Source organism: Ascaphus truei, chromosome 3, assembly GCF_040206685.1.
Source record: "Ascaphus truei isolate aAscTru1 chromosome 3, aAscTru1.hap1, whole genome shotgun sequence".
Taxonomy (NCBI): Eukaryota; Metazoa; Chordata; class Amphibia; order Anura; family Ascaphidae; genus Ascaphus; species Ascaphus truei.
Genome location: NC_134485.1, coordinates 397,685,046 through 397,707,302, shown reverse-complemented (window position 1 = coordinate 397,707,302; position 22,257 = coordinate 397,685,046). Strand labels below are relative to the sequence as shown.

Genomic DNA, 22,257 nt, shown 5'->3' with positions numbered 1-22,257 from the left:
GGATTACACATACAAAGTAATACCACTCTGTGCCCCTAGCACCAGCACACTGTGACCTCTGCCATGTTACAACTGACACAGGACCCGTCAGCCTGCTATCTTGTTTCCACACAGCCCCGCCGCAGATGTGCATCCTCTCTGTGCTTAGAGGGTACACAACACACATACAGCTGTCCGCGAAGTGACAGACTGGCTATGTTTGGTCCCGCTGTGTACCCGTACTGTTACCGCGCATGCGCACACGGAGCGAGCTCGGTGCAACAGCCGCTTCCGGTTGTTGTTCCCGTGCTGTCTGTGAGTGCAGCGGCTGCTTCCGGTTGTTGTTCCCGTGCTGTCTGAGTGCAGGGGCCGCTTCCGGTTGTTGTTCCCGTGCTGTGTGAGTGCAGCAGCGGCGGGAAAAAGATGTCGGGGGGCCCGGCGGTGCGGATAAGTATAGAGTCGGCATGCGAGAAGCAGGTGCAGGAGGTGGGGCTGGATGGCTCGGAGACCTACGAGCCGCCGCTGTCCATGTCCGAGAACTTGGCGCGCCTGGCACAGCGCATCGACTTCAGCCAGGGCTCCGGGGACGAGGAGGAGGGAGACGGGGCCCGGGAGCACGAGTGGGGGGAGCAGGAAGAGGACGAAGGTACCGAGCGGCCACCCTGATCATGACATTCTCTCTTCCACCCCCCACCCGACCTGTCGTCCCCCCCCCCCGACCTGTCGTCCGCCCCCCCGACCTGTCGTCCGCCCCCCCCCCGACCTGTCGTCCTTCCCCCCGACCTGTCGTCCGTCCCCCCCGACCTGTCGTCCGCCCCCCCCGACCTGTCGTCCGCCCCCCCCGACCTGTCGTCCGCCCCCCCCGACCTGTCGTCCGCCCCCCCCGACCTGTCGTCCGTCCCCCCCCGACCTGTCGTCCGTCCCCCCCCGACCTGTCGTCCGTCCCCCCCCCGACCTGTCGTCCGTCCCCCCCCCGACCTGTCGTCCGTCCCCCCCCCGACCTGTCGTCCGTCCCCCCCCCGACCTGTCGTCCGTCCCCCCCCCCGACCTGTCGTCCGTCCCCCCCCCCGACCTGTCGTCCGTCTCCCCCCCCCGACCTGTCGTCCGTCCCCCCCCCCCGACCTGTCGTCCCCCCCCCCCCCGACCTGTCGTCCGTCCCCCCCCCCCGACCTGTCGTCCGTCCCCCCCCCCGACCTGTCGTCCGTCCCCCCCCCCGACCTGTCGTCCGTCCCCCCCCCGACCTGTCGTCCGTCCCCCCCCCCCGACCTGTCGTCCGTCCCCCCCCCCGACCCGTCGTCCGTCCCCCCGACCCGTCGTCCGTCCCCCCCCCGACCCGTCGTCCGTCCCCCCGACCCGTCGTCCGTCCCCCCCCCGACCCGTCGTCCGTCCCCCCCCCCGACCCGTCGTCCGTCCCCCCCCCGACCTGTCGTCCGTCCCCCCCCCCCGACCTGTCGTCCGTCCCCCCGACCCGTCGTCCGTCCCCCCCCGACCCGTCGTCCGTCCCCCCCCCCCGACCCGTCGTCCGTCCCCCCCGACCCGTCGTCCCCCCCCCCGACCCGTCGTCCCCCCCCCGACCCGTCGTCCGTCCCCCCCCGACCTGTCGTCCGTCCCCCCCCCGACCTGTCGTCCGTCCCCCCCCCCCCCGACCTGTCGTCCGTCCCCCCCCCCGACCTGTCGTCCGTCCCCCCCCCGACCTGTCGTCCGTCCCCCCCCGACCTGTCGTCCGTCCCCCCCCGACCTGTCGTCCGTCCCCCCCCCGACCTGTCGTCCGTCCCCCCCCCGACCTGTCGTCCGTCCCCCCCGACCTGTCGTCCGTCCCCCCCCGACCTGTCGTCCGTCCCCCCCCGACCTGTCGTCCGTCCCCCCCCGACCTGTCGTCCGTCCCCCCCCGACCTGTCGTCCGTCCCCCCCCCGACCTGTCGTCCGTCCCCCCCCCGACCCGTCGTCCGCCCGTCCCGACCCGTCGTCCGTCCCGTCCCGACCCGTCGTCCGTCCCGTCCCGACCCGTCGGCCGTCCCGTCCCGACCCGTCGGCCGTCCCGACCCGTCGTCCGTCCCGTCCCCCCCGACCCGTCGTCCGTCCCGTCCCCCGACTTGTCGTCCGTCCCGTCCCCCCCGACCCGTCGGCCGTCCCGTCCCCCGACTTGTCGTCCGTCCCGTCCCCCTACTTGTCGTCCGTCCCGTCCCACGACCCGTCGTCCGTCCCGTCCCCCGACCCGTCGTCCGTCCCCTCCCCCGACCCGTCGTCCGTCCCCTCCCCCGACCCGTCGTCCGTCCCCTCCCCCGACCCGTCGTCCGTCCCCTCCCCCGACCCGTCGTCCGTCCCCTCCCCCGACCCGTCGTCCGTCCCCTCCCCCGACCCGTCGTCCGTCCCCTCCCCCGACCCGTCGTCCGTCCCGTCCCCCGACCCGTCGTCCGTCCCGTCCCCCGACCCGTCGTCCGTCCCGTCCCCCGACCCGTCGTCCGTCCCGTCCCCCGACCCGTCGTCCGTCCCGTCCCCCGACCCGTCGTCCGTCCCGTCCCCCGACCCGTCGTCCGTCCCGTCCCCCGACCCGTCGTCCGTCCCGTCCCCCGACCCGTCGTCCGTCCCGTCCCCCGACCCGTCGTCCGTCCCGTCCCCCGACCCGTCGTCCGTCCCGTCCCCCGACCCGTCGTCCGTCCCGTCGTCCGTCCCGTCCCCCGTCCCGTCCCCCGACCCGTCGTCCGTCCCGTCGTCCGACCCGTCGTCCGTCCCGTCGTCCGTCCCGTCCCCCGACCCGTCGTCCGTCCCGTCCCCCGACCCGTCGTCCGTCCCGTCCCCCGACCCGTCCCCCGTCCCGTCCCCCGTCCCGTCCCCCGTCCCGTCGTCCGTCCCGTCCCCCGTCCCGTCCCCCGTCCCGTCCCCCGACCCGTCGTCCGTCCCGTCCCCCGACCCGTCGTCCGTCCCGTCCCCCGACCCGTCGTCCGTCCCGTCCCCCGACCCGTCGTCCGTCCCGTCCCCCGACCCGTCGTCCGTCCCCCCCGCACCTGTCACTAACCCTGTCGCTGACCACCCGCTGTCACTGACCCACCCCCCCTCTCCCACTGACCCACCCCCCCTCTCCCACTGATCCACCCCCCCTCTCCCACTGACCCACCCCCGCTCTTCCACCTCCGCTCTCCCACCTCCATCACTCTATCATGTTGTCCTTGTATTGAATTCTAACAGTCTGCTGTATTTTGCAGGCCTAGTCAAGTTTCAGCCGTCACTGTGGCCCTGGGACTCCGTAAGGAACAATTTAAGAAGCTCCCTTACCGAGATGTGTGTGCTGTGTGACGTGCTGACTATCGTGAAGGACAAGAGATATATGACTCTGGATCCTGTCTCACAAGAGTCACTCACTGCCAAGCAGGTATCCTATCATACCATCACAGTTTGTTTTAATATGGGCTGAAGGAGAAGCTCTGTGGAAATGTCACTGCTTTTGAAGCAGATGAACCTGGTTTGAATCCCAGTGTAAGTTCTCCTTGTGACCTGGGACAAGTCACTTTATCTCCATGTTCCTCAGGCGCCAGCACTAAATTGTAAGTTCTGCAGGGCCTCATTGTGCATGCGATAATGCGAATTTGTCTTACGGCATTAGCACTAGACCGTCAGAAGTCATACAGAAAACGATTACTTGAAGTTATTTCTGCTAAAGGCGGTTCTACAAGCTATTGAATCATAAGGTATACTTGTTTTGTTCACACATGGCTTCTCCATTTTGGCTTTATTTTGTTAAATAAATCATGACACGGTGTAATATGTCATTTTTGTAGCACACTGCAGTTGTCTGCTAATTTTTTTCCAATAACAATTGGAAAAATTCAATATTTTGGACATTAAAGACTTTTGAAAAAAAGTATAAAAAATAGTAAACATCTTGGTTATTACATTTCAACCTTCAGTCTGTTTTGCATCAATCACCTCCTAGATGCAAAGGGGTTACTTTTTAAATATTTCCCTTAATTTTTGAGAGAGAACTTTTTTATTTTTGTACTGTTGAAACTATGGTAGGCGAGCATCCTTGTACATTCATAGTATATTGTACATTCATAGTATATTGTACATTCATAGTATATTGTACATTCATAGTATATTGTATGTATAGATATCTTTGTAGTTCAGAAGGGTCTCGCCATTCCAATTGACACTGCCGTCTTTTACAGAGCTGGCCTTGGAACATTCCTTGTTATATGTTCTGCACAGCATAAAAAAAAAGAATATGAACTTGCACTCACCCTATCATGTATAAATTAGATAGAGGTGCTAAGGTCCTGCATCCATACTGCTGGATTTATACAACTATAAAAAAAAAACATATAGGATCAGCACGCGTCAAAATATAGAAAAGAAATGGACAAACTTGCGTTTTCCTTTTGGTCTCGCCAAGTTCCTGCTTTAATCACTCAATCATCAACAATGCAAAATCTGTATATAAGAACAATTACACTAATTGTAGACATGCTCCCTTTACAGTCCTGGGTGCTCCCGGCACTTCTGGTAATGTGATTTGCTCCTGGGCAATCACATGACTGCGCCAAGGTCCCACATGGCAGGGAAGAGGGCATCGCCTCCATTTTGATCAGGCTGAACATGCCGTCAGAGCGGTCACCCCCATCCGCCTCTCCAAAATGAGGCCCATAAGTGCCCATGACGTTGTACATTATTAGGGCACTCTTAATGGTTAATCTATCTGAACCTCTACATCCTCCCCCCTCTCTTTCACTGTAATTGAGCAATATAAATAACATTATTTTTGTAATACAAGGCATACTGTACAAGTGACTCCTGACAATGTCAGTGAAAATCTATCTGTCGTGTAGGAAAATAGGGATCCGGATCGAATGTAATTTTGCTGATCTGTTTTGTTTTTTTCACACACAGAATCAGCACAGTTTGCTGCTGTTTGCGAAGAAGAAGTTCTTAGCGGGAGCCGCACAGATCCTTCTGAAGGGGGCAGAGAGGCTGTCCAAATCCGTTGCCGAAAACCAGGAGAACAAGCGGCAGAGAGACTTCAATTCGGAACTGCTCAGACTGCGGCAGCATTGGAAACTTCGGAAACTGGGGGATAAGATTCTGGGAGATTTGAGCTATCGGAGCGCAGGTGAGCGGTCCTCACAGTCATCATCACTTCTGCTGTTTGATTTTTTTTTTTTTTTAAACCAGGTACTTAGGGGTTGCAGGAATCGTCCACCCTGGAAGGGGAGGTGGGACAGTGGAAAGGGCCACCAAATGAGGATATTGTACGGAGGACGCTGACGTCACGTGATGCACGTCAGCTACCGGAGTTTCCTCCCTCTGAGTAAGCAGCATCAGCAATCCGGCTTCCAGTGGAGCACACCAATCCAACAAATGGAGGTACAGAAGGCTCCTGCGGGGGATCTCCTCGTTTGGCGGCCCCTTCCACTCTCCCTTCTCCCCTTCAAGGGAGGACGTACCTGGTTGATTGGGACCAGAAGGTGGTGCGGCGATTCATGGCTTTTCCCCGACTATACGTTTGTTGACCCACTGCTTTTAACCTATTTTATTTTTGTATGTGCATATCTTTTTTCCACCAAATTCTATACTACGATAGTTTGGACAATGTTGCTGGAATGTTTGACCCTGTGAGTTCGTTTGCAATATTTGCGTTTTTAAAAATAAACATAAACCCGCAATGCGTATTTCAGCATATTCGTCCCTCTCTACTTTTGAGGGTGCCATTTTTCTTCTCATTATGCGCATGCTCCGAGGAGACCTTTTTTCCCTAACGTTTCTCTCTCCTGAACGAAGGGTCTCTCTTTCCTCACCACGGAACGTTTGAAGTGATAAAGAACACAGACCTAGATTTGGATAAGAAAATCCCTGACGATTACTGCCCATTAGATGTTCACATCCCCAGTGATTTGGAAGGATCTGCCTACCTGAAGGTCTGTTTCTGACGCGAAGCCACAGCTCCATGCTTCTGCTAATTTCCATGTTAATCAATCCGTGTATGACCCGTTCTACTTAATTTGCAGGTTTCCATTCAAAAGCAAGCTCCAGACATAGGGGACCTCGGCACATTTAATCTTTTCAAAAGACCTCTGCCAAAGGCAAAACCAGGTACCGTACCTTATTCATAGTGCAGTACTGGTGGGCTCTCCTTGAAGATCACACAATGACGTTGATTTATCTGACTGCAGTATGTGAACTAGATTGTTGTAGCTGCTTTTGCTCAGTTTCAGTTCTGAAAGATTACATTAGTTTCAGTAGCATGTTAATTACATGGATCTAGCAGAATATATAAAATAAATGTAACTTTAGAAGAAAAAAAAAATAAGCTTTGGAAATGTTTTTTTTTAATTTATTTTTATTTTTTAATTGTCTGATTTATTACAATTGTGTGTTATTATTATTTTATTTTTTTTAGACTAAACTATGTTTATATCTGTGCTGTTCACAAATGGAATTGTATTAAGTTGTTGTTTTATTTTAAACTTGCATTGATCGGATAGTGTTTTGGAGCTCAACAGTCCTGGTCTTCCTTCAGGGAGATCTGTAAGTCCGACGTTATTTGCCTTCATTCTCCCACCATCTTTGGGAGGCGATTCGGGGAATAAGTAGAATATTTATTATGACGCACACAATTTTGGAAGAATGAAGGCAAATGTTCCCTCACCCAGGTGCTGTGTTTGGATTCCCTGCATCTGTGAAACGGTGATTGGCTGCCACTTGCAACAATAGCTGATCTATAACTGATCACCTGAAACTAGGAGATTAAAATCTAATCGTACACAATGAAGAAGTAAGGTATGATGCAAAGTGTACAGATGTGATTATTTACTTGTTCCAGGCACGCCACATTGGCAGACAAGACTGGAGGCCGCACAGAATGTCCTTCTCTGCAAAGAAATCTTTGCACAGCTGTCTCGGGAAGCTGTTCAAATCAAATCACAAATCCCTCACATTGTTGTCAAGAACCAGATCATCTCTCAGCCTTTTCCTGGTAAGCATAGAAATGTTCAATGTCTGTGTATTCGTGGATCGCTGGAGCTTCTTGTAATAGGGAGATGCTTTTGCTAATTGAGGTACCTTCCTTATTCTAAAACGATCTACGTTTAGGAAAAACGTTAATTATGGGTCAGCCTCTGGGGATACCAAGTGAATAGTTGAAATCTTACAGGGGACCATTTTACATAGCATGGTATAAGGGGAGAAGGAGTGGCTCTGTGAGTAAAGACACTGACTCTGCAGGACCATGACACAGAGTTTGAGTCGGGAACCTGGTTCAATGCCCAGTGTCAGCTACTTGTGACCTATGGGTAAATCACTTTATCTCGCTGTGCCTAAGTCACCAAACACATAGATTGTAACCTCATTTGGGCAGGGACTCTGTAACAATTCCTATGTGCTGCGTACCGCGCACTATACTGTAATTGTGAAGCGCTTTGAGTCCCATTGGCAGTAAAGCGCTATATGAAATGTAGTTGTTGGTCAGGATATGCTGGATATGCGGAGGTCATGATATTGAATGGCAGGTATTTAATTATATGTGAGGAGAAAGCAAATTGAATTTCAAATGAATGGTCTTGGCATGTCTCAACTTCAGATTGTTTGGAAGATCCCAGCTCCATTCACTTAAATACTTAAAATATTCTGTACAGGATATTGGGGCCGGTAATCATATAGTTTGGGCATGTTCTTTACAATGAAAAAGTGCAGTACTTTGAAACGTAGTTTCATACTTTCCATGTCTCCAATTTATTTAGCATAATTATATTAGAGCCCAATGTAATTAGCCAAATGCCCTGCCCCCGGCATTTAAAAAAAAAAAAAACACGCTTGCTCCTAAAAATTCTGGCTGGCTCCTAAGTATTTTTTTTTTTGTCCACCCCTGTTTTATAGAAGACTTTGCTTCAGACGTGAAGTTGAAACTGTTCATTTGTGGCCATTGAAGGATACAAACTGGCAGGGTTTTGGATATGTCTGGACTAAATACTGAGGGACTGAATGCTTTTAGCATACAAGGTGAATTTAAAAGGCTTTGGAAAAATATACCAAATTACTCACAAGTTATAATGTGTTTACCCACCTGTATTTAATAATACTTCAGAAGGGGCTCTCCTTATCCACTCAACCAGGGCATGTGCATCTTATTGTTGGTCTTCATGCCCCCATTGTACTGCCTTACAGGATATCTTGACGCATTATAAATAAATGATGATTACTAGAATTATATAGCTTTGTAATAGCTGCACAGGCTGCATTTTATGAAAAGGTTAAAATGCACAGAAATATTACATTGTCAAGGAAGTCCTTGCGCTGCAACAAACGGCATTTAGCTTGTTCGCCAGTTGGAGACTTTTTGAAATGACATCCGTTTGATAAAATCGGCACATAACCTAAAGATCCAGACTAATCTGCTCCTGCCGATTGAAATATTGCTGAAAACACACCGCCATTTCCCTCTAGGCTCTTTGACAAAGCGCTTCGGCGTGAAACGCGTTAGAGCATCCGACCAGATCTCGACTATCGTGCTCTTTTAATAAAGGATCTACGGTCACATTATCCAGCCTTGCTTACTTTTGTTGCTGTGCACCGGTTTTCTTCACTCGTTGGAGAGTCGCAACCCTGTAGGCTGCGAATGGTGCTAATTAATGTGCAGCAGTAACGTTACATCCGCGTTTTGCAGTTAAAAGCTGCTTAGCCCCGCAGGTGGAACAATCCCTGCTGTGTTTTCCTGAAGTGTAAAATGTTAAACTCTGTGTAATTTACTCTTTGTTAGACCGAATGCAAATAAACCAAAAGATTTTATTTATAGCAATAGTTCCATTAGAAGTTTCCAAATGTTTTTGTCCCGTGGCAGAATGAGCGGCACAGTTTGTGGGATGAGACATTATGCAGTTGCCCTGGTATCCTTTGTAATCGTACTTGTTGAAACATCCATCTTTTATGGGCACAGAATGTCCCCTGGCTTTGTCGTCCATTCTTCCTACATTTTGTCTGCGGGTAATTTTGTATGCAGTGAGTGTCCGCTAGAAACAAATAGCCTGAGGGTATGATGTATTTATAGTGAGATTCAACACTGTGTTCCTGTCGTGTGTGTGTTTTATATGTTTGTGCAAACCCAGAGTTTAGTACTCCATAGAATGAGCCAGTATAGTAATACAGCAGCATAACATAGCAAAGACTGAATATGGAGGGATTATAAAATATATAGAAGACTTGTAAAATGGATTTAACATTACTGTGCTATCGTAACTTGCACCTTGTCGGATTTATGAACCCTTTTCACTGTGAATATATTACACTAAATCTCCATATTTTAATAATTGAATATAAATATTGGCATATAGATTATTAGTTTCGGTAGTTGTATTGGTAGTTCAGAAGTGTTGAAAATTGTAATCACTTTTAGGAATCCAGTATGTGTTTGTCTTTCATAGATTTAATTATAGTGTACAGAACTTTCTATACCACTTGGATCTATCTATGATCCATGTTGTTTTGAAAGTCCTGTACACTATAATGAAATCTATGACTACCTCATTTTAGTCCCTAAAAGGTTTCCGAACCTGTAACGAGTCTACACCAGTCACACTACATGTCACATTGAGTATTTGTGCTTGAGTTGCAGTCGGAGTCCTGTGGTACAAACGGTGGCACCATAAGTAGCTTTGTTCTTTCTGGCGCAGGAGAGCGCCTCAGAAAGCCCCACACACTATGACATCACAAATAGATGGCAGCATGTAAAGCAGATGGCATACTTAGGCTGCCTTTTTGTTGTTGTCAAACTTCAGACACAGAAAAATAGAAGAAAAGGGAGAAAAAGAGGATGTCTTCTTTCTACCCCCTTTGTATCTAAAGCCCTCTCCCGGCTTAAACCTTTTTCACTGACTGCCCCACACCTCTGGAATGCCCTTCCCTCAATACCCGACTAGCACCCTCTCTATCCACCTTTAAGACCCACCTTAAGACACACTTGCTTAAAGAAGCATATGAATAGCACTGTGGATATTCTGAACACATGATACATAAAGCTTGGCCCCCTGCAGACACACTTACCAAAACTCCCTCCTACTGTCTCTGTACGTTCTCCCTACCTACCAATTAGACTGTAAGCTCCTCGGGGCAGGGACTCCTCTTCCTTAATGTTACTTTTATGTCTAAAGCACTGATTCCCATGATCTGTTATTTATATTATCTGTTATTTATTTGATTACAACGTGTATTACTACTGTGAAGCGCTATGTACATTAATGGCGCTATATAAATAAAGACATACAATACAATACAATAGGGGAAAGGGATGGGCGCTCTCGCATCAGCCTTAGGCTTGTTTTATAGTTCTTGCTGCTGCGCATGCGGGCACACAACCGGCGTTGCACGTGCGCATTTAGTTGGTAGGCTGCAAGCGGCGACGCGCGCGGTTAGGGGGCGTGACTCTGACGTCAGTGTTAGGCCGCGCTTTGATTGGTTCGCAGCGTGGCAGCAGTGTGAAAATACAATTTTATTGTAATTTCCCTGGTCTGCGTCCCTAGTATAGAAACGTCTGGCTAACACAGCCAATTATAATTGGCGCACGGTAGCGCACTATATTACACGCCTAATAAGTATATGATGTGATGAGTATAGATACAGTATAGACTATACCTAAACTTCAGACCCAATCAGATCTTTGGCTTTCAATCATATTTAGGGTGCTCCTGTGACTATCCCAAACATATTTTGTTTGGCTTGCTGTATAAACCTCCCCCACTTCTGCGGGGGAGGCTATTCCATGGGCCTCGCTTCCGTTTACTGGGAAGAATCACTTCCTCACACCTTCCATGAGATTTCTCCAGCTTCAGAGCATGGCCTCTTGTTCGAGTGAGCGCTTCTTTTTCTCTGATATTCGCTTCCCTCTTACACCTTGTGGAAACCCTTGCTTGAAATTCTATAATATAATATTCCCCTCCTGCAATCTGTACATGTTGGAGGCAATTGGTCTTTTAGTGTGTCCAGCACCGAAGAGCTATGTCAGAAGGGCAGTGATTCCTGTAAGCCAGGGGTGGCCAACAACAGTCCTTAAGGGCCATCAACAGGTCGGGTTTTAAGGCAATCCCTGCTTCAGCACATGTGGCTCAATCGGTGGCTTTGACTGACCCACTGATTGAGCCTCCTGTGCTGAAGCGTGGATTTCCTGTAAACCTGACCTGTTTGTGGCCCTTGAGGACTGGAGTTGGCCCTCCCCTGCATTAAGCAGTTGTATGAGTGCAAACACAGGTGAATTGGTAGTACTAAAGTTATTCACTGTACTGTTTAATTCATCTGTACGCAGGGTTACAGTTGTCTATCTCCTTTTGCCACTCCTCAATTGACAAGAAGTCTCAAAAATCTTCTTCTGAAAAGATAAATGCAGAAGACCATCTTTATGTCCTTGAACACAACCTGCACCAGCTGATTAGAGAGGTAAGTACCTAAATGAAATAATCAGTTTGTAGGAAACATGTTTCTGCATGGTAAGAATATTACTTACAGTCATTTGCTTTTGTTTTCTTAATTCATTACACGTCCATAAGCCCAATGTTATTTTACGCTTTTATTTATTTTTTAGCACTGATTAGACTTCAGTAGGAATGAAGGAGTAGATAGTTAGTGGTGCTCAACGCCAGTCAAGCGCAAACCCCCCAACAGGTCAGGTTTTCAGGATAGCCCAGCTTCAGCACAGGTGGCTCAGTCAAAGTCTGAGCTGATTGAGCCACCTGTGCGGAAGCAAGGATAAACTGAAAATCTGACCGTTTGGGAAGGTGTGAGGGGGGGGGGGGGGGCGGCGCTTGAGGGGCGCTTGAGGACTGGAGGTGAGCACCCTTGGATTAAGTGGTAATGTCACTGGCATTGCAGCAGGTAAATCCAGTTTTAGGTTCCATTGTAACCTTGGGCACCTGACTTTGTCAGGCCTTGTCCAGGGTTAGCGTGAGCTCGAACTCCGTGATGTTAGGCGCTCATGCTGCCCGTGCGATTCCTGGCCAGCTAGTTGCGCACATGCGTGCCTGTGACATCACGTGAGTGGTTCGCCCTCATTGGCTGAATTAGGGTACCGTACACGAAGAACAAATTTATCGGACTTCGAAAGCTCTGTACACTATCATTTAATCCCGGGGAGAGCAAACTTTTGCTGCTGCTCCCCTGTCTTGCCTACCCTGCGTGACCAGGGCAAGTGCGCCAAATACAAAAACAATTGTCTAGGCAAGCAGCTGAGGGCACATACGCACACTCTGGACCAACACATTGTCGCAATGTGTTTGATTGCGCTGAGCACGAGCTTGCATGCGCGCTCAGCTTCACCCTGGCGTGGCCTAAGTCTCTGACTCAGGCACCAAAATTAGATAGTTAGATTATTAGATATTTGGAACATGTACAGGACACCTGCAAGCTCATATTGAACCCCCAAAATAACCACAACATATATATAAGCAATGCTAAGTAGCACTCCTCTGCGACTCTTGCATGCTTATATATATGTTGTGGTTATTTTGGGGGTTCAATATGAGCTTGCAGGTGTCCTGTATGTTTTACAATTCTTGTTCAGCTGGTCTTAGCTGATTGGAGAGTGGCTCTTCCTATCTTGTTGAAGCTCACCCCCTCCCACATTTAAATGGTTTAAAGCTCACTCCATCGCATCTCCCACTCTCAGGGGAACTTGCTTGCTTGCAGTGTGATTGTGACAAATCTAATAGAGTGCTTTTCCTGGTAATGTACAGGTTAATAAGAGCCTCACTCAGACTTAGAACTATGCAACTAATTTTGACAGATTTATTATAAATCATTCTTCCTGGTAATGCACAGGTTATTAAGAATTTATATTAGTGTTAGGGACCCTTGAGATGTGGTCTGCTGTGTAGTGGCTCAGGGGCTTACAACACTTTGGCCAAAATGTTAAATTAAAAGACCATTTTATATATATATATATATATAAACTTATACACGGTACAGTGACACATTATATATATATATATATATATATATATAATGTGTCACTGTACCGTGTATAAGTTTCACTGGATGTGCACTGAGCTCTGTCTGTGTTTCATGTTCTGTCTCTGGTTTTAAATATTTGGAACATGGACTCAATATGCCTACTTTTTTTTTTTTTTTTAAACAATAACACTACGTACATAGCCATCTAAGAGAAAATGAATAATGTTAATTGTTATAACTATTGATATTCAATTCAACATCTTTAACAGCCCCTTTGTTTTTCAGTTCCACAAACAGACCCTAAGCAATATAGTGATGCCACATCCTGCCAGTGCTCCCTTTGGTCACAAACGAATGAGACTAGCTGGGCCTCAGGCCTTCGATAAGAATGAAATCAGTGCCTTGCAGCAAAATGAGGGTCTGCTTGAAAAGATCATCAAACAAGCCAAGCACATCTTTCTCAGAAGCCGGTTTGTAATCGTGTGTAATACTAAATGATACGGCAGCAAGTCCTTCACCTGTGTGTTTTCTGCAGCACTACCAAAATCCAGGCAGCAATCGTTTTTCACTTTTATAGTGACCTGCACACTTTCTGAAGTGGAACTGCAGTGGTTGGATTGCTCGTCTTATCTGTGACTATAGAAAACATTATAATTATAAATAAAATGTTGTGTTAATTTTTTGTGAAGAAAGTAATGTACCTTTTTTTTTTTTTTGAAGATTGAGTGAAGGAAGGTTAGTCTGACACGGATGTTTCTTAATAGTGGATTTTGTTTTATATACGCAGAGCTCACAATTAGGATTAATGGTCCACTGTTGCCGCAGTGTGGGGAGGAAAAAGCACCCTGGTCTGGACAAAATCATACATACATAGATACACAAAACAAGAAAAAACACAAAAGCGCACCAAGATGAGAGATAGATATTGTATTAGCAACAAATAATAAAATTAGTAATTTACATATAAAATTTCTTTAATAATCCCCGATCTGGTGTCTATCACAGGAGTAGGGCATCACATAGGAAGTATGAAAGGTAATCTCAGTTCTAAGAGATCAGACCCGCGCGCTGATAGCATAAAAACGATCGGAAAAAAGCAGGAACGGTACACTTGAGTGTGTACTGATGGTGGGTAATAAAACCGCCAGCCACAACAGTCGACTGCTTTTTTCCGATCGTTTTTATGCTATCAAAAACGGACAGGCATCCTAAGGACACCTATTGAAGGCCCCGGTTCCTGCACATGTGTGCTACACTCTGCACCACGCTACCACACGTGGAGGACAGGAGAGGAAACAGAGACAGCCCCAGCGCGCGGGTCTGATCTCTTAGAACTGAGATTACCCTTCATATTTCCTATGTGATGCCCTACTCCTGTGATAGACACCAGATCGGGGATTATTAAAGAAATTTTATATGTAAGTTACTAATTTTATTATTTGTTGCTAATACAATATCTATCTCTCATCTTGGTGCGCTTTTGTGTTTTTTCTTGTTTTGCTGATATTGGTATCACCATCGGGGTTCCGGTGGAGACCACATTTGGAGGTGGGGGAGACACCTCATAAACACAGAAGCAGCAAGAGAACTGAGAGGGACCAACACTCCAAGTTTAAAGAGCCAGAGCGCGGACTGAACTTTTCATACATACATACACATACACATATACATACATACATACATACACATATACATACATACATACATACATACATACATACATACATCTATATATACTTTATCTTCTGCATTACTTTGGGATAACGTGTATAAGGGGAACTTTCCTTATTTTATCCAGTGTCTACAGCTAGCATCTCAATCCTGTATTTGGCATCTAAGGAAGGACAGTTGAGAAATAAGTTTTTCTTCTCTGGAGATTTACTTCTATTCCTCTTTTTACTTCCAGCCTTCTTGACCTTTGGTCCCATATGGTCTTGCCCCGTAGTGAACATTAACCCATTTTACAACACCCAGGAATACAACACCAATAACACCAGGTCATACTCCGTCTCTGTTATGGGGGTTCCAAAGTCGTACAGGGGGTATAATAAATATATTTTACAAGTGGCATTCAAATATAGATTTTTGTTCTGTAGTATTTCCGAGTTTAGCTTTTAACCAGTGAGTAAAGATAAATGTAATTTTTCTTTGATTCTCTATTCTACATTAAGAAAACAACACCGTAGTTACTGCAATTTGTAAGCACAATCAAGGCTTTTCCTCCCTCTATCCATAGAACTGCCCGCACTATCGACAGTCTTGCCAGCCGTATTGAAGATCCACAAATCCAAGCCCATTGGTCAAACATAAATGACGTTTATGAGTCCAGCGTGAAAGTCTTAATAACGTCTCAAGGTTATGAGCAGATATGCAAGTGAGTAATTCAAGGCTGTGAAGACTTTTGATGTTTTGTTTTTTTCTTCTTATGTGAGCTGGCACCGGTGAAGGTTAAGGATCGATGAGCTCATCTGAGCGTCGATAAAATCAGACGATTACTGTAAATTAGTACTAACCTGGAAAATAATCTGCAAATAATACAAATGAATGAAATACTAGCTGAGCCTTTGTTACAGATGCGGGACTTCACATGCAGTGTATTTGTTTCTGGATTGTCCTTTTATAGTACAAAGAGACTGTTACCAGATGTAAGAAGATAGAAAGCGGTAGGGGCGCTCACATCATAGTTTGGACATTGCCAATGAATACTCCGATGGGGTAATCAATGAAGAAAGTAATCCTGTCACGAAATGCTAGCACTCCATAGGTCTTTGCACAAATATAATTTTTTTTACTTGTGGACTGATCGATGTTTCTAAGGTGGACAAAGGTTCTGTGTGTGGACTAAAACGTCGATCAGTCCGCAAATAAGTTTTATATCGAGTGCTGGCTTTCTCTGACTGGAATACTTTCTTCAAATGTGTTAAGAAGATCCAGCTATTTCCATGTATCCGTAATATGCAGGCAGAAGGAAGCATCATTTCCACACATTTATTATTGGATCTATTAGAAGAGTTAGTGTCAAAAAATAACAAGGAGTTTGTATTAATTTTTTTTTCTTGGAGCTAACTTGGCACATGATAACTATAACTGAACATCTGAATTTACGGTTTGTCTAAATCGGTATTGGACAACCTGCAGCAAAGGCTCTGTATGCTGCTCTCCCGGACTCGCCCTGTTAACCTCTTCAAAATGTTCTATTACTTTTACTACGATTTATTCTGCGTAGACGTTATGTTTTATGGCTTTAAATGTACAAGTAGTCCAGGGGGTTTGGGTGTTTGTTCATTGTTTTGTGGATGTTATCTAACTTGTAGTTCAAAGTACTAGTAGCTGTATTGGTCCTGAAGAAGTGTTGATTCAGTGTAGGTTGTTATGCCATTTAGGTGAGCAACATTAGATATTCGTCATAGATGCAAACTGGGGGGTGGGAGATTTTTCTGGGGGAGGAGGGTGCGGCGTTTCAGAGGCCCCGCGCTCTTCCCCATGGCATTTAAATTAAATGCCGGGGGGATCGCGTGAGGCCTCTGTAACTCTCAACTTACTGTGATTCAGACGGCTGTGTGATGCATCGCCATGGCAACACTACGTCAAATGATGCCGCGGGGTCATGTGACATCACCCGCGTCAAATGACGCCGCGGGTCACATGACCCTGCAGCGTCATTTGACGCAGCACCAAGGTAGGGGTGGGGGGCGCCAGGACCGGGGCAGGCAAGACAGGGGGGCGCAGCAGCAAAACTTTGTGCTCCCCTGGATTAAATGATAGTGTACAGAGCTTTCGAAGTCCGATAAGTTTGTTCTTCGTGTACGGTACCCTAATTTAGTCTTGTTTTTAAAAAAAATACTGTAGGTCTATTCAACTGCAACTGAATATCGGGGTTGATCAGATAAGGGTGGTACACCGAGATGGAAGAGTGATCACACTGTCTCACCAAGAACAAGAACTGCAGGATTTCCTCCTCTCTCAGGTACTACACATATTTATTTAGGTTCTTTGGCTGGAAGAATAATGTTCATCTAACTCCATGTTATTAGATATTTACACAATGCTGGGATTAGCAACATGTTGCTTTGCATAGTATTGCGAGCTTGTGCTTCTACTCACTCTTTGTGTACTTGTGAATGTTTGCAAGCGGAGAGCCTGATGTTGGCGTGTAAATTTGGCGCCTCACATGGATAAAAGTGTATTGGTTGCAAAAGAAGATAATTAGCTTTGAGTTATTGTCATGGCATTAGAGGTTAGGAAGAGAAAATTGATTTACTCTGTGACCGTAATTGCCTCCATGTGTCTGTATAAAACGTTGGCAGTCCATTAAAAAGGTAGCACACACAACAGACACATTTAGATTGTTGCTTTTATATATTGTGCTTTTACATGTTAAAAAAGGTTCTGCATTATGGGAGTCACATAACTGATAATTTCTTATCAGAATATCCTATAATCATAACTATACAGGCGTTCCTCTCTTTCCGATATTTCCCTTTGTGACGAATGGCACATCCGACGCTTTATAATGCATGCCATAGGGCAGTTTTCCGACACCGAAACGCCTTATCCGACGCTCACCGACTCTCATATCCGACGCTTTATAATGCACACCATTGGGTGGTTTTCCAACACCGAAACGCATTATCTGACGCTCACCGACTCTCATATCCGACGCTTTATAATGCACACCATTGGGTGGTTTTCCAACACCGAAACGCATTATCTGACGCTCACCGCCTCTCATATCCGACGCTTTATAATGCACACCATTGGGTGATTTTCCCACACCGAAACTCATTATCCGACGCTCACCGCCTCTCATATCCGACGCTTTATAATGCACACCATTGGGTGATTTTCCAACACCGAAACGCATTATCCGACGCTCACCGACTCTCATATCCGACACTTTATAATGCACACCATTGGGTGGTTTTCCAACACCGAAACGCATTATCCGACGCTCACCGACTCTCATATCCGACGCTTTACAATACAAACCAATGGGCAGAAAATGGGTTTGACATTATGATGATTCACTATCCAATGCTATTTACAAGAACACATTGTGTTGGATAACCGAGAACCATCTTCACCATATTTATTTGTGGCAAAAGAAGTGTAGTGTTCACAGTTTAGTGCGTACTATAGAGCCCCCGACCAGTATTAACCTAGACCAGGCCTGCACAACTCCAGTCCTCGAGGGCCGCAAACAGGCTAGATTTTCAGGATATCCCTACTTCAGCACAGCTGGATTAATTAGTGGCTCAGTCATAGGGATATCCTGAAAACCTGGCCTGTTTGCGGCCTTCGAGGACTGGAGTTGTGCAGGCCTGACCTAGTCCAACTCAAGTAACAGAATGCTTCAGAAATCCGAACCGTTTCCAAATAGAAGAGGAGCAGGTTCAAAGGTTTGCTTCGTTTTCACAATGACTGCATTACATTTAGATTTATTACTATTCTTTAAGAACAATGTTTGCCTTGTGCCATGTAGAGTCCTTCGATGAACTGTCTTCTCTGTGGGTTTGTCAAGTTCTTGAACTTTAATCTTGTAATGTAACTACTACACAAGTCTATCCTCCAGTTTCCTTAACTCTTTTATTATTTTACGTAACGTGTGTTGCAAAGCTTTTGTATCTGCCAAACGTTACTAAAAAGTAAAAGCACTTAGTCATGTAACACCTCATCTACCATTTCTAAAGATGATTTCCTAATGCACCATGCGTTTAATTGTCTCAGGACACAAAACTTCACTGTGAAGTGGAAAACTACTATACAATTCAAATCTTGATTAAATGTTTTTGACAAAGCGTCTCCGTTTTGTTCCAGTGAAGTGGAACTGAACCTTTAAGTGTTTTCATTATAGTAAATAAAGAATTGCTTCAAAACGTTCTCCATAGGGTGACCAAGAATAAGTTGTACTTCAAAATATTATTGCATGAACACACTTTTTTTCAGTTACCATATAAGAACTTGTATAATAAATCTAGAGATATTTCTCGTGAATTTGGACAAGCTCCTTTTAGTAAGGACACACACAACTTTTGAAGATGATGCCCAATTGGCTGCTTACACATTTATTGGCCAATAATGTGCATTATAATTGAGTAAACAGGCCTGCCACAGCCCCTATTAGATGTTAAATTATTATAGTTATGGCTGTCATTCTCCTCACCCGTTATCTTTGTGGTACATGTTTTTTTTGGGTACATGTTCATGGTATTTTTTTAAGTCCTCATTTTGTATGACAATTGTACACACTACAGCTACATAAATACACAAATCACCAGTTATTTATGAAGATGTATATGTAAGTTATGCTAACCGCATACACTAAGGATGTATTTTTATATGAGAATATACATATAGTTTTCTAAAATCAGAAATACAACTTTGAAAAATATTGTTTGTGATACCAAATTGGTTAAACCGAATGTGTTGATATTGGATCACATTTCAGAATTTGCACGTTTTAAGGCCTAATGTTGTATTTTTCTTCCAGATGTCACAGCATCAGGTTCTCGCGGTTCAGCAGTTGGCCAAAATTATGGGCTGGCATGTACTTAGCTTCAGTAATCATGTCGGTCTTGGACCAGTTGAGAGTATTGGGAATGCGTCATCAATAACTGTGGCATCTCCGAATGGCGATTATGTCATTTCAGGTACATTTTACTTTTAATTTTCTATCTCGTGTCTAAAAAAAAAAAAAGTGTGTGCCGAGCACGTGCATTTTTAGTGAAACTTTTGTCACTGTTTTGGCACAGACATTGTATTTGTGATAGTGATGTTTTTAATTAAAAATCAAAACACAATTTCAGTGCCAGAACGCAAAAGTTTGACTTAGGCCGCGCTTATAGTGCGCGCGACGGATGACGTCACCAGTCGTCACCCGATTACCATGATTGCACTTTGCACCCTTTTGTTGCTGGAATGTCTTGGACAAGTATGTGAGCTGCCCGCATGCCAGGGTTATGTGATCGCCAGCACACACCTTCCTTTCTGTTCCCATGGTGACTGCACCTCCAAGTCAGTCTAACCATTACATGAGAAAACGGCAGCATTCAGATTGCAAGCTCTCCGGGGCAGGGATTCCCTTTCCTATTGTCTGTTTTTGTTGTTGCCGTCATTGTATTATAATTTCCTGTGTTGTCTCTTGTAAAGCGCAGAGTACACTGTGGGCGCTATATAAGTACATTCATACATGTCAGAAGGGCCCCATGTAAAGAACGATTTGCGTGTGACTTGGCATAAGTAGTTATTACACCAGCAATGATCCATTTACACTTATTTACGGAGCTTTGTCGGTGTGCAGTACATTAATCCATACTGCTGCATTAACTAAATAGTGCGACTTGTGTAGTGACCACATGACCTCGATCTGCCGCTGATATCCGGAACGGAGTAGGCAGTCCCTACTTTTCCAACCGCAAGCTCAGATGCGTTTCCCCTGGAAGCGAGCAAAAACGTTAGCATCGTAAGACCTCAGGGTGCCACTTAATGACGTTTCCCATGAATCCATGGGGCACTGAAAGGGTTAAGCACAGATTGCGTGTATTTTATATATATTGTTTTCATATATTACACAGATGTGATACTAGATAATTACCTTTTGTTCTGGCCTTGCTGCCTTTGGTTAGCACCTGCAAACAAAGTTTCACGTAAAATTTCCCTAGCCGTAGCCACAAAATGCTTTGAATTCATGTGGCATTTGAAATGAACATTTCTGTGCGATTGTGGCCTACGGTATTTAAACGTTTTTATTATTAAATGTCCATTTTTGACCGTCACGGCACATTTATTTTTCAACTATGTTAGATAAATTCATAAACGGATACTTTTTTCAAGAAAGAAAACATATCGTTTGTGTTTTTAAAGAAATAATAAACCAAACACATGTCCAATAAAACTTGTGCTCGTCCTGAAAAAGGTTATTGAAAGTGGATTTTCACAAACCTGAGAGAATGATCTGTCTTTGTTTTTCCTTGTAGTGCTCAATGGTCCTGAAAGCGGCAGTAAGGTTATGGTGCAGTTTCCTCGGTGCCAGTGCAAGGAGCTCCCCAAGAGTGACATGTTGCAGGATAACAAATGGAATTACCTCCGCGGGCCATTCAAAGAAGTTCAGTGGAATAAAATGGAAGGACGTAATTTTGTGTATAAAATGGAGTTACTCATGGCAGTAATGACACCCTGTTAGAAGCTCATATGAAAGTGTACATTAAGGAGAAACAAATCCATGACAATACTCCATAGATCAAATTGGAAATAGCGCAAAAAGAAAACCTAATTCATTGTATTATTTTAATGCAATAAACCTGGACTTTTTTTTTTCTACATTGCTGTTTCATTTGTGTGTTCATGTTCCATAGCTGAGCACACTTACAAGCTTTAATCCTGTATAAAGCTCAGATGATGGGGTTAGGGACCATAATACTCAGCCCTCCACCTTGTTATAATTTACATGGTGGGAACCGTGCTGTTCTTGCCATTTTCTCATCCACAAACTAAGCTCTTCCAGATCTCCCCAGAACGCATGCATGTTAAAAACGTTTCGTACCCACCGTTATGGAACTTTTTCTCAATGTCCTGTAACAATGGACTAAAACATTGGTTTGGAATAAAACATTATATTACTGGACATAAACAAGTCTGTATGAGTTCTGTATATAAAAAGTAAATGTGAATGGCTGCTGATGGGGGTTTCGGTGGGTTTAGGGGCATGGCTCCCTTCCTGCACGTCATTTATTTGCATGAGTCCTTGAGCTGCAGCAGGAAAATCCCTTCCTGTGCGAAGAATGGAGTGGGCAGGGCTTTAATCCAGGGGTGGAGCCTCAGTGTGGGCAGAGGAGAACAGTACGGCAGAGGAAGGTGAGCGGGAAGGGCACCAGAGGAAATGAGCAAAAAAAATAAAGGCAAAAAGAAATCCATAAGAGAGAAGAAAGGAACGTGAGTGGGGAGGACAGAGAAAGATATGAGCAACGGGTACATCAGGCTCTGGAAAGGAATCTGTGAGTAGTAACTCTGTCTTTACAGCGGGATCCTTTGAATCAGTAAGGATTATATCAGGTACTGCAGGAAAATCAGAGAGGTAAACCTGACTTTGAAGCGGAAGCCGTGGAGTCAGAAATGGATACTTCAAACACTGCAGAAGAATCAAGGAGACATAATGTTGTCTTTTGACTGGGGGTTCCAGATTCAAGAGTATAGGCACTCTCTGTAACCAGGGCACCAATCTCTGTCTGCAAGGCTTCCACTGCATCTGCATCACAAAGTTTAGTCCACAGGACAATAAGAAATGACATCTATTCAGTGTAGGTACCTCCTAAACGGACTTTACCTTGACGAGGTTGGCGGCTTGAATCAGGTTTTGAT

The 22,257-nt window shown here is 45.9% G+C and overlaps 1 protein-coding gene across 2 annotated transcripts; it reads left to right on the top strand.

Annotated features, from left to right (window-relative positions):
* The first annotated feature begins 252 nt into the window (after positions 1–252).
* MED17 (mediator complex subunit 17) lies at positions 253–21,219 on the top strand. Of its 2 annotated transcripts, none has more exons than XM_075592510.1 (12): positions 253–625; positions 3,183–3,349; positions 4,864–5,083; positions 5,752–5,888; positions 5,979–6,063; positions 6,794–6,946; positions 11,261–11,391; positions 13,186–13,370; positions 15,137–15,274; positions 16,747–16,867; positions 19,391–19,550; positions 20,877–21,219. In XM_075592510.1, exons 1-12 carry the CDS (start codon positions 403–405, stop codon positions 21,080–21,082), a joined length of 1,926 nt encoding a protein of 641 aa, XP_075448625.1. In that variant the 5' UTR covers positions 253–402; the 3' UTR covers positions 21,083–21,219. The 2 variants fall into 2 exon arrangements, with proteins under 2 accessions (XP_075448625.1, XP_075448626.1); XM_075592511.1 differs by having other exon boundaries at positions 254–625; positions 16,750–16,867.
* Positions 21,220–22,257: the final 1,038 nt, after the last annotated feature.

Bases quoted from the DNA above. Each gene is read 5' to 3' on its own strand.
- MED17 (XM_075592510.1), top strand. From the start codon at position 403: ATGTCGGGGGGCCCGGCGGTGCGGATAAGTATAGAGTCGGCATGCGAG. The intron at 3,350-4,863 runs GTATCCTATCAT...TTTCACACACAG, and splicing joins AGTCACTCACTGCCAAGCAG to AATCAGCACAGTTTGCTGCT. The intron at 5,889-5,978 runs GTCTGTTTCTGA...CTTAATTTGCAG, and splicing joins AAGGATCTGCCTACCTGAAG to GTTTCCATTCAAAAGCAAGC.